The sequence below is a fragment of the Ostrinia nubilalis genome, chromosome 19, assembly GCF_963855985.1.
Source record: "Ostrinia nubilalis chromosome 19, ilOstNubi1.1, whole genome shotgun sequence".
In the NCBI taxonomy this organism is placed as follows: Eukaryota; Metazoa; Arthropoda; class Insecta; order Lepidoptera; family Crambidae; genus Ostrinia; species Ostrinia nubilalis.
The window spans coordinates 7,890,907-7,903,481 of record NC_087106.1 but is presented as its reverse complement, the minus strand read 5'-3'; the positions used below and the strand labels follow the sequence as shown (position 1 = coordinate 7,903,481).

The 12,575-nt window shown below is 35.7% G+C and overlaps 2 protein-coding genes across 2 annotated transcripts; one reads left to right on the top strand and one right to left on the bottom strand.

Annotated features, from left to right (window-relative positions):
• The first annotated feature begins 145 nt into the window (after nt 1-145).
• On the top strand, nt 146-4,779 carry LOC135081142 (malate synthase-like). The gene is made up of 7 exons (XM_063975883.1): nt 146-591; nt 725-983; nt 1,221-1,548; nt 1,796-1,970; nt 2,308-2,416; nt 3,233-3,487; nt 3,848-4,779. The coding sequence occupies exons 1-7, from the start codon at nt 341-343 to the stop codon at nt 4,097-4,099; spliced, it is 1,629 nt and encodes a 542-aa protein (XP_063831953.1). The 5' UTR covers nt 146-340; the 3' UTR covers nt 4,100-4,779.
• A 228-nt stretch (nt 4,780-5,007) lies between these two features.
• On the bottom strand, nt 5,008-12,228 carry LOC135081141 (AN1-type zinc finger protein 2A). The gene is made up of 6 exons (XM_063975882.1): nt 11,963-12,228; nt 11,675-11,717; nt 11,296-11,482; nt 7,225-7,379; nt 6,776-6,869; nt 5,008-6,399 (listed from the first exon to the last, which is right to left on the bottom strand). Exons 1-6 carry the CDS (start codon nt 12,015-12,017, stop codon nt 6,253-6,255), a joined length of 681 nt encoding a protein of 226 aa, XP_063831952.1. The 5' UTR covers nt 12,018-12,228; the 3' UTR covers nt 5,008-6,252.
• Nucleotides 12,229-12,575: the final 347 nt, after the last annotated feature.

Genomic DNA, 12,575 nt, shown 5'->3' with positions numbered 1-12,575 from the left:
GTCTATGGTTGGTCTATGGATTGTTAACCATAGAGCCACTTCCGGAATCGTAGTGAGGAGACATGAAGTTAAAAGCAATTGAACATTCAAATTCAATCTTAGATGACAGTTAATGCTCTTCATCGGGTGTATGTGTGAGTGAGTGGAACTTGTGTGGGTGGATTGTGATAAGAACGTGTACCTACCTACTCGCTGATAAGTGATAAGGCTGGAGACAACAAAAACAAAGTTCAAAGTCAAGTCATAAAACACTTTCAATGGTTCAGTTAGTTTTGATTGAGCATTCATTGTGTTAGTCTAAAGAAAAGTTCCTTCGTGTGAAGTGAAGCTGAACAAAATAATGGCCAATATGATTCTATTGCAATCACCTCCACCAAAGTTGGAGGAAGTGCAGAAAACAATATTCAGTAAAGATGCAAGAAACTTTTTGGAACTCCTACATAGAGAATTTAACGATAAGATTGAGAAACTTTATAGGGATCGGCAGCAACGCTACGTAGAAAATCGCTCAAAAGTTTCCTTAGAATTTAAGGTTTCCTCTGAAAGAAACGATAAGTCTTGGAGCATAGCACCATTGCCGACTAGACTACAGTAAGTAAACTTATTAACTATAATTTAGATAAATTATTTGTAATAATATTAAGTTTAGATTTTTATTTTCGTCCATAAAGTTAATTAATCAAAAAAATAGATAAAACAGTTATATTTATATTATTAATTCTAGAAACCGACACCTGGATCTTGGAGATGTATCACCATCAAACACTGCACACTTTGTGTCTGCTCTAAATGAAGACGTTGAAGGTATTCAAGTGGACTTTGACGATGGCCACTGTCCGACTTGGAAAAACCAATTAGTTGGATACCATAATATTGGTCTAGCTGTTAATGGAAAACTTCCTGGAGCACCTATGAATATAGCTATGTCTCCAATACTGATGTTACGGCCAAGAGCTTGGAATATGATCGAACATAACATTTTAGTAAGTTTTCATATTATTTGCTATTATTTTTGTGAGTCTTGATCTTTTGTTAGCAAATAAAAGTTTTTAGTGTCACTGAGGTCACATTATGATACAAGAGCCAAATGATTGCTTCCTTATCTTTTCTATTTGTGTCAGCACAGTAAAGATGTCCTATATAAATATGCGCTTATCTACGAATATCTGTGTTTCTATGGTACATAAAAAAATATTAAATTCCTATTTATTTAATTTCAGATTGATGGCAAAGAAGCAATAGGTCCTCTTGTAGATTTTGGTATATTAATGTACCATAATGCAAGAAAACTGTATGAAGCAAGCAGTGGTCCGTACTTTTACCTATCGAAGTTGGAGGGATCATCGGAAGCAAAGTTATGGAACGATATATTCATATGGGCCCAAGACCAACTGGGATTGCCAAGGGGCACAATAAAAGCCTGCGTGTTAATAGAAAATATTATATCCGTATTTGAATTGGATGAGATATTATTTGCATTGAGAGAGCACTCGTTGGGTCTCAACTGTGGGATTTGGGACTACTGCGCTTCAATCATAGCTAAGTTTGGTAAAGAACTAAATTGCTATAATTTTTTTCAACATGTTTTGGAACTTGAAAAACTTTTTGTGGGTTAAATTTAAACCTAAGGATTTGATTTTTTGTTTGTGATGTAGGTATTGTACTAACATTGTAATCCCAATAACTTTAAGATATTTAAACTTAAACTAAATCGCCTAATGCGCGAGGGCGCTAAAATACCTACTTAAACTTTGTTCCATCTAAAACAAAAAATAACTAAATAGTCTTATTTCAGGTGATCGCGAGGAGTTCCTCATACCAGACCGGAGTAAGTACGTGAACATCACACGTCGTTTCCTGCACAGCTACCTGCAGTTGGTAGTGAGCGCGTGCCACGCGCGTGGCGCGCCCGCCACTGGGGGTATGGCAGCCGCTGTGCTTGCGCCGGGCACTGACGGTACTGATGATGAGTGAGTGTAACTAATATTACGAAGCTGAATAGTAAAAGCCAGTAATAGTGAATATTATTCAGTACACTTTTTTATTATGTTTAATCCGAAATACGGGTGTCGGATATAAATGCGGTATTCGGTACGTAAACATTACAGTACCTATTTATGACGATAGAATTTATCAAAAGTAATGTATAATCACTAAGTAAACCATCCACTTATAGATCATAAACTAATTAACTTATTGATCTTTAAACAATATTTATCGGTAAACTTAATTACTTTGTTAAACCATGATGAAACTAAGCACTTTCAAACTAGCATTACGTGAAACATGGTATTTTATACATTTCAGATCCAAAAAGATAGTCAACAAGATTTTGGAGGCCAAGATAAAAGAAATAGAAATTGGTGTCGATGGGTTCATGGTGTATGACTCACGCGCAGTTCCTTATATTAACAGGGTAAGTATGATGTTCCCAGTTCATTTTATTCCGCTATGAACTAAGTATCATCATCATCAGGTCATTTAGTCTCCACTGAAGAAACACGACCTTCTCCAATTAATCAAAGGCAAATGGAGGATTTAGCCTACACTCCCCACAATGAATGGCTTTGGAACGGGTTGGGGAAGCAATGCAATAAGTACTACTTTTCCCGCTCTACCTATTGTTATGTGAAAATGTACTAAAATATTTGACCTACTACGTCGCTCCAACCCGTTAAATAATACTCCTTGGGCATTCTTACAACTTAGATAAAACAAAATATAATCCCAAAAGAAAAATTTACATTTTCTTTGCCATTACAGAAGTGTTGTTTGCTTTAATGTATTTCTTTTGTCATTCTAAACACAATTTAAATTCCATTGTAGGTACCTAGGTAATTCAATTTGGCCTTCAAGATACAAATACAACGATAATATCCAACTCCTAAACTTTTACGCAGTTACATACTTCCGCGTTAAAAATAGCAAAATACCTTACAAGTATAGGTAATAACAAGTTGCATTGAGATTGTGCAGTAAAAACTAAGGTTGCGATGCAGCACCTGACTTTGAACGTAACGATAACCGGTGCTTTTTGTATAGAGTTTGACAGATTTATGACGTTTGTTAAAGTAAGATGGTGCAACCCAGCCTTAGTTAAATTAAGTTACAGTACAGTCCAGCAGTGGACGTCATTTGGCTGAAACGAACGAACGAACGAACAGTCAGACTAGGGGCCTCTTTGACGTCTAATTTAACAAAGGTGATAGATAAAGTTCCGTTTTCTTTGCAGCTCTGGAAGAATTACGGGTCGTTGCCTAATCAGATATTCCGTAAATTGGATGTGAATATAACTCCTGAGGATCTCCTAACCATCCCGAGCGGGGGTGTGACCTTGCAGGGTCTGAAGCACAATGTGGCGGTCTCCATTCTGTTCATATACCACTGGCTGGCTGGAATCGGCCATTTCTTCTATAGCGGCAATGTTGAGGATTCCGCCACGGCTGAAATATCTAGATGTCAGATTTGGCAGTGGATTCGGTTTGCGGTGAGTATTTCGATATGAATAGACTCAAAATTATGCGGAAGTACTACCAATTAATGTTCCGCAGTTTAAAAGCTATCCATCCCGCTCAGCAATGGGATATGTCGCCATGATCGACAGCGACAAATTAATATCATCATCATCATTTCAGCCATAGGACGTCCACTGCTGAACATAGGCCTCCCCCAATGCTTTCCATGTTGATCGATTGGTTGCGGCCTGCGTCCAGCGCTTCCCTGCTACCTTTATGATGTCATCGGTCCACCGATCGATGGGTGGACGTCCCACGTCCCACAAATAGCCCGAAAATAATATTTTGTCTACTATTTATTTTTATTACATGTTTTGTCTTTTTTATTCCAGCCCGCACTAGAAGACGATCCGAAACAGCATGTCACCGCCAAACTGGTGGAAAAAGCGGCAGCTAACTTCTCCACGTACGCCCACAAAAACTTCTGCCGATCGAACGCGGAACGCAAACGGCTCACCGCAGCTAGGTACATGAGTATGGAACTGTTCCTTAGCAGGAATCCACCAGAGTTCATCACCAGCTACCTCAACGATAACCACAAGTTTAGGACGCTGCACAACAAAGCGTTGTTGAGCAATTTGTAAAAACGTTATTTTCGCTAAAGTTGAACTATAATGTAGATGGCGCTAGCGTATGCATAGTTGAGTATATTTATCTACATCAGGGGTGGCCAACTTGATTAGACATAAGATCTACTGTTTACTAACGAAACCCTGGGCGATTTATTACTTACATACTTCTTGAAATCTTGTACCTACACAATCATGTAGTATTTTTTGCCTTGCCACGATCGACTGGACTAATATTCGCGATCGACCGGTTGGCTACCCCTGGTCTACATGATAGGTCACGTGACTTAACGAAAGCTTACGTCAACCGTTTATCGATTAATAATCGTTAGTTTTTATTTTTCTATTGCTTCCTAAACGATTGTGATTTAAAGATTAATATTAAAAGATCGTGTTTGATATTTGTGATTTTAGTGTACTGCATGAGACTTGTTTTTAACTTTTGTACTGCATGAGACTTATTTTTAACTTTTTCACCAGCTACGATCTGCATTTGGGTACCAAAAATTTTTTTAATCATGTTTTTATTCTGTGATATATCGCAATATCTAATCCTACTGTGTAATAAATATGACTGTTTCTTATCTATGATGTTATTGTTATAAAACATGTTTATAAAAGTCCTATTTTTGATGTTTTATCTATACAAAGTTTAATGTTGATATTATTAATAAATGTTATTATTAAAATATAAATGTCTTTTATCAACTATGTAACTTTATGTTTCCTCAACACAAACCTTGTTTTTTCAAATAGTTTGTAATTTCACAATAAATACAACTTTGTGTCAATGTAACATTTATATTTGTCTCAAAAATATTGAACATCTTAAGAGGTAAAATAGATTCGATAATATTAATATAACATACTGGTGAAGGCGTAAGCTATGGTAATAGCCGTCAGTTAATATTAATAGCACTGCAATTTTATAACAATTTAATGGATATAATATCAATATTGTCTTTATTTCAATAAATGGAATTATATTGATTTGTAGGAATGTCTTAAATCTTGTAAGTGTGGCAAGTACATAAATATTATGTTGATTGACAATGACATAGTGTTAAAATAGCAAACATAACGACATTATTGAATATATGAATTTTATCACATTAATAAGTTTTAAATTTGAAAAATGAGGCTTGAAGCAAGAATACAAATTATCAAATATGAAGGTGTTAAAGGTGTCTAAAATATTACAAAAAAATTGTGCTGCCAAGCTTGTTATTAAGACTAAAAACGATGCATTTCAAAAAGTCCGGTACTTTAATTGTTTCTGAATGAACTATTGGTAATTGACTTATTTTATTTTGAAGCATTCCAATCTGTTAGAGGATCATTCGTTAAGAATTTGAACTATCATTTTCCAAATGACTCGACAATTCAAAATACTTAAGAATGTGTCATTACATAACTGCGCGACAAAGAACAAACCACAATATTCTTTGCAAATACCAGTGCAAGTTCACGCTTTCAAAATTAAACAGACTCCTTAAAAGTTATTTCTTCAATAGCCATTACAATACAACTCCATTGGATATGTTAAGATACATTTTAAAATCTTACTCTAAAAATCATAATAACAAAATACAATAAAACCATGAATGAAACAAGAAAACTTTCCAAAACTTCAATTTTAAAATGGATACAAACCTTCCAAGGGTATAATATAAATAATTATTAGATACCATTTGGTTATTTTTAGTTAACTATTTTACCGCTAAACTGTATTTGTTATCTGGTGAAACTAATCACACACTATGCATTAAACATGTGTTACAAATACTTTAGACTTCTGAGGGCCCAGTGTGAGTTTACATCAAAAGCGCTCACTTTAATGACATTATAGCGCGTTTGATCTAAACTCGCACTCAGCCCACTGTTGTCACTGCAATTATTATTTTTTTATCTACAACGAGGAAGCTCTTGGCCTGTATCTCACCTGATGGTAAGTGTAAGTATTACATTTATTGACACTTATTCACAGGGAAAAGCAAAAATATATTTGAAATAACACTGCACATCCTGCTATCACTTCACTACTCAGCTCCTGCGGTGAGTTCAAACATAAAAACACTGAAATCATGTAATTACTTTGCTTCATAATAAACTGCGTGTTGAATCACTTTGTCACAAATTCAAAAGGCATTGAGTGCAGTGGTGAGGTGCTAAGAGACGGTGCATCGGCCATTTTGATCGCCGCCTACGCGTTGGCGCGTGAGCGTACGCGCGAGGTTCGTATCCCGTGCTTGGACGCTGGCGTTTTGTTCTTGCATCGATATAGCTAATGCGTGAGCCAGTGCCTCGTCTTCCGTCTGCAAAGAATAATTTAAACAAGTTACATAAGTTGTTAAATTGGGTCAACGCATAGTTAAAATTAAAAGCAACAGCTTTGTAATAAGAATTTTAATTTTTAATGATAAACAGACATTGTAATGATAAAACAATTTTTGTGGCTCTTTTAGGGGTAAAGAAGGGCAGAGTTCGAGTACACTAAACTTGGTACTAACAATAATTTATGGATATAGGTGTACTATTTAGTTTCCTCTTCAAGCCTCTTCCTAATTAATAACGGTGCAAAACTTTTCCAGAATTTATTTTCTTAACTATATGCAGTAATGAATAATATTAAATCACTTCTATCTATTACTTTATTAAATGAAAAGTATGTTGGTTTGACTTTGAACTTACCATGTTTCCTTGTACTTCACTAAAGCTGGCAACTGTGACTGTAGGAGGCGTGACTTTGTTTTCAGCTGCTTTCATCCTCGCCATTGCTGCATTACTGAAATTTTAAAAATACCCTCATAAGACATTTTGTATGGATTACAGCACATCAAGGTAACTTGGCATGATTAGCTGTAATATATTTTGCAACAAACTTGTATACTTGGCTATGCTGTCCACATATAGGTAGTATCCATTTGCACAGGTGTATCAACAAACTGTTTACAATTTAATATTTGATTTCATAGCTATTCGTGTCTAATGTAGGGTGGGTATACATTAGAAATTATTGAGTATAATTGAATTAGAATCTAATTAGGTATAATTAATTATTGAATGTACTGTATGCTTTCAATATTTGTACACAAACACATGATGAGCTTAATTAGTTGATAATTAAGTGTATTACTCACGCAGCCTGTCGTCTCTTCGCAGCCAGTTTGCCTTCACAGGCATGGTCGATGGCATGTCGATGTTTCAGGCAATAGTTGAGAGTACAATCTTTGCATACGAGTGGCACCATCTCTTTCGTTTTACAGCCTTTGTATGAACAGCGGTTTGTGAATACCTGCAGAATCAGAGAATTAATGTGAATAATGATTTTATTTAAATACACAGCCTTAAAAATGCATCTAAGTATAATATTGTGTATGTTAACTTACCAAACACAAAGGGAATTATTTTGTATACATAAATGTTTTAAGATACATTAAGTAATTAAGGGGAAGGGGAATTAGTGGACTACATTAAGGACCTCATATCAGACATGGGAGTACACTTGGACAGACAGGAAATTAGCAATGTATATCGAATCGGTAAGCAAACCGAAAATAAAAATCGTCCAGTAGTAGCCTCCATTACGACTCAATGGAAAAAACATCTGATAACAAAAAACAAGAAAAACCTTCCACCAGGTATTGTTGTGAAAGAAGATTTTTCCAAGGAAATTCTGGAAAAAAGAAAGCAGCTGCAACCAAAATTAGAAGAGGAGAAAAAGAAGGGAAACATTGCTTACATTAAATACGACAAATTGATAGTGATAAACCCAAAGGACAGTAATAGAGAAAAGAGAAAGAGAGGAACTTCGGATTCTCCCAAGCTGTCAGCACAAAAGAAAGCAAATACAAACCAAACATCAAGCAACCCTTTAGAACCCCTACCCAAAACTAGTAACAGACCTAACATACTGAACTATGTTAGCCGAGCAAGTTCCGACCCACAACTAAATTCTCCAAAAAACTAATAATTGCCCCGGAAAATCGGAAAAAAATAATACATACTTCAACTAGACTTAATAACCAAAACCAAACAACAGAAAATCTCCCAGTCCGGCTGGTCCCCGCGGGAGTTACAGACCACCACCCTCTTTCGAAAAGAAGAAACAAAACTCTCAACATCGCAACCTTAAATACGAGAACCCTTCGAACTGAAGAAAGCCTACAAGAACTAGAAAAAGCCCTTGAAGAAATAAAATGGGACATCCTGGGTATTAGTGAGATGCGAAGACTAGGGGAAGGGATCGAGGAACGCACTGACTATATACTATTCCACAAAGGTGAAACAGCCGGCCATAGAGGAGTAGGATTCATAATCAAACAGTCAATGAAACACCACATACAAGAACGGATTGGAATCTCCGATAGAATAGCCATTCTTAACATCGACATACCGGGACACCAAAAACTATGGTCAATTGTACAAATCTATGCCCCAACAGAACAAGCAACTAAAACAGAAATCAAACTTTTCTACAAAGAACTAACACAGGCGATGGAAAGGTGTACAAACAACCATATTATTCTGATGGGCGATTTCAATGCTCAAGTCGGAGCAAAACAATGCAAAGAAGAATATGTCCTGGGAAATTTTGGGCAAGGTAGAAGAAGTTCACATGGTGAATTGCTAGTCGAATTCCTACTACAACACAATCTAACGCTCTTGAACAGTCTGTATATGAAAAACAAAAAGAACAAGTGGACGTGGATCTCCCCCGATGGTAGCACTAAAAACGAAATTGACTACATAACAACAAATTATCCAAAAGCCTTTACGGATACAACGGTGCTAACCAAATTTAACTTCAATACAAATCATCGCATGGTAAGAAGCAATTTAAAAATAGAACCACCAAAAAAATCTAGGAAATATTTTACACCACACAATGCAAAGGACCACAGTAAAGAAACCTTAAAGAAAATAACCAAATCCCTAATCGATTCAGCTGATGAACTAACCGCGAGCAACATTGATACTCATACAAAATATGGAAAGCTAGAAAATCTACTAACTGGAGTGAAAACTGAGAACGACAAGAAAAATAAATACAAACTAAGTGATAAAACGCTGGAACTCATAGCAAAAAGAAAAACACTACTTTCAAAACATCTAAAAAAGGAAAACATCAATAATATCACAAAATTAAGTAAGGAAATAAGAGAAAACATTAGGAAAGACAGGAAAAACAAAAGACTGCAAACATTAGAAGAACATATACTAAAAACAGGAGGAGTGAAAAAAGCGCTTAAAGAACTGAGAGAATCAAATAAAGAATGGATACCAAAACTAAATAAAAAAGATACTACTTCCTCAAACAGAAAAATGATAAACGAAATAGCTACAAAATTTTATCAAGATCTATATTCAAACCCAGATAAAAAACCAAGAGCTGATACTAAAACAGATGTCATTGAAGAGCAAGAAATAGTGACATCCGAACCAAAAATACTTCCCAGAGAAATAGAAAAAGCAATATACAGTCAGAAGTTGGAAAAAGCTCCAGGCCCAGACAAAGTGACAAACGAACTTCTTAAAGGCACTCTCGAAGAACTACTACCAATACTCACATCAATATTCAATGAAATATTAACCTCGGGTCTAATTCCTATACAGTGGAAAACATCGAACATTATTCTTATATTTAAAAAAGGACAAAAGGAAGACATAGGAAACTACAGGCCTATAAGTTTAATGTCAAATATCTACAAAGTATTTTCGAAAGTTATCCTGGGAAGGATAAGCAAGAAACTAGACGAAAATCAACCACGGGAGCAAGCTGGCTTTAGACAAAAATACTCAACCCTGGACCATATACACACAGTGAAACAAATAGTAGAAAAATACAATGAATACAATAAGAAACTGTACATGGCATTCATCGACTACACCAAGGCTTTTGACAGCATAAAACACACAGCTCTATGGGATAGCCTAGAACAGCAGGGAATCCCCATAAATTACATTAACATTATAAAGAACATCTACTCGAACTGCGAAGCAAGAATCCAACTAGAAACCTTGGGAAATAAATTCAAAATCGAGAAAGGAGTAAGACAGGGAGACCCTCTATCACCAAAATTGTTTTCGGCTGCCTTGGAAAGTATCTTCCGCAAACTAGACTGGAAAGAATACGGTCTCAACATTCAAGGTGTAAAACTGAACCACCTAAGATTTGCAGACGACATAGTCCTATTTGAAGAAAACCCGACGGACCTAAACAAAATGATTGAATCACTGCACGCTGAAAGTACGAAAGTGGGCCTATACATGAACATGTCTAAAACAAATCTACTAACAAATTCCGACCCAGTAGAAATAAAAATCGACAACCAACCGCTTGCATATGTGTCAGACTACATCTACTTAGGACAGTTAATATCGCACAAAGATCAAACCACTAAGGAAATTGAACGAAGAATAGCAAACGGATGGAAGAAATTTTGGTCTCTGAAGGAAGTCCTGAAATCCAAAGAGCTAAGCATGCAAATAAAAAGGAAAGTCTTCAACACATGCATACTTCCTGTCATCACATATGGCTGCGAAACCTGGGCCCTCACCAAACACCACAGAGAAAAGTTGGAACGATGCCAGAGAGCCATGGAGAGAAGCCTAATAGGAATAAAGAAGCAGGACAGAGTGAGAAGTAGCACAATAAGAGAAAAAACCAAAGTTGTCGACATAATTACCCGAATAGACCAACAAAAATGGAGATGGGCAGGTCACATGACCCGGGACCCAGAAGAAAAATGGTGTAAAAGCGTCACTGACTGGTATCCCAGGGATGGAAAGAGAAGTAGAGGTCGGCAACAAACAAGATGGGAAGACGACCTAAAACTCACAGTTGGACACTATTGGAGAAGGGTAGCACGTGACAGGTCCCAATGGAAATCGTTGGAGGAGGCCTATGCCAAGAGGCAAACTGAGCTTCGGGATATTTTATAACACAGATCTTATTATTTATCATATTTTGTAACTATTATGTAACCAAGTTCAGAATAAAAAGGCTTATTATTATTATTATTAAGTAATTATTGGTTTTTTACAAAAGAATAACAAACATACTATTTCCAGACTATTATCAGTGTTTATTAGGGGGTTATTTGAACTAATGCAACTGACAAATAATTACTAGAATTGGTCTTATCAATTCATATGAGTCTTGTTAATGGACTGATTTTCTTTTGTGTGGCAAGTAGATAGGTAGGTACCTTGTTTCTCCTTTCCCTTGCTGGATCAGAGGTACACTGGTTGTCTATATGTGCCCCGACAGCCACATCCGGTGGTTCTCCTCTCCGACCCGGCACGGGCGCACTGCACAGCGGACACACCGGCACCTGAACGTCACGTGTGTTGGGCTCCGGGCACTCATGGTTGACGTAGGCAAAGTGGTCGGAACTGGAATTTGGAGATGACAATTTATTATTTTATTGCATAAAATTTAGCACATTAAAAATAAGGGTACATAAGAAAGACATCCTTAGAAGCTGCTATATTTATTAGAAGTATTAAGCAACTTAAGAAAACATATTTTATTGTAACAAATTGTATTAGTATAAATAGTGAAAATCTAATTATACAACAACTTACCAAAAAACTTCCTTGCAGGCACCACATTTCATGGGCAGGAAATCTGAAAACATATTATTGTGGCAATAGGTAATTTTTCTTTTGTATAATTATTCATCATTGTTTTAGTGAACATAATGTTACAAACTATTATTGCCACATAGTACTTAGTGGTACTTAGTATTTTCGAAGACACAATGAACAAAGAGATGTTAGCAAACATCCAAAAAGGTATAGTAAAATCTAAGTTTATTTTTCTTATTACCTTAATGCATACATATGTTTAAATGACGAAAAGTGATTACTTACCCAGCTTATTGCAAGATTTAAATGAACAGTTCTTGCCAATATGCGGAAATTCCATTTTTATAGTCTAAAATCACGATTATAATAAATATACGTTGAGGAACTCTCAAGAAAACTCATAGAATGACGCAAGTGCTACTTTATTAACACTTTTATAACGCAGAAGACTCTCGTGGGTTCCAAAAAGTAATTATTTCGTCACAAAATCATGAATCAAGTTCGAGCAACAATCACCATGACGAAACACTTTTGAAGTAACTGAAGAGTTTACGAAGCTCGTAGCCATTCAAGTATGATTGACAGAAAATATTAAAAAAAATAAACTTAATTTTGTGGCTTGCAATTTGCAGATTGCCTGAATCACTAATTTTGTAAATTATTTGATCAAGCCAACTCAAAATTATACTGAATTTTTTGATAAATGAGATTACAAACTCAAAGAGATTTGTATCAAACCAACTCTACGAATGCTTTTTCATAGTGATGTGCTTGAATTATTAAATTGATAATCGATTATATCAATTGAATACTTCAATTTCATATAATGAACTTTAGGCATGTATTCATAAAATTATTTTTAATGGCGTATAGTCATTAAATATTCCGTATTTATATT

Coding starts and splice junctions, on each gene's coding strand:
- LOC135081142 (XM_063975883.1), top strand. CDS start 341: ATGGCCAATATGATTCTATTGCAATCACCTCCACCAAAGTTGGAGGAA. Junction 984..1,220: donor TGATCGAACATAACATTTTA/GTAAGTTTTCAT, acceptor ATTTAATTTCAG/ATTGATGGCAAAGAAGCAAT. Junction 1,971..2,307: donor ACTGACGGTACTGATGATGA/GTGAGTGTAACT, acceptor TATACATTTCAG/ATCCAAAAAGATAGTCAACA.
- LOC135081141 (XM_063975882.1), bottom strand. CDS start 12,017: ATGGAATTTCCGCATATTGGCAAGAACTGTTCATTTAAATCTTGCAAT. Junction 7,380..11,295: donor CAAGGGAAAGGAGAAACAAG/GTACCTACCTAT, acceptor CTGATTCTGCAG/GTATTCACAAACCGCTGTTC. Junction 6,870..7,224: donor GCGAAGAGACGACAGGCTGC/GTGAGTAATACA, acceptor TTAAAATTTCAG/TAATGCAGCAATGGCGAGGA.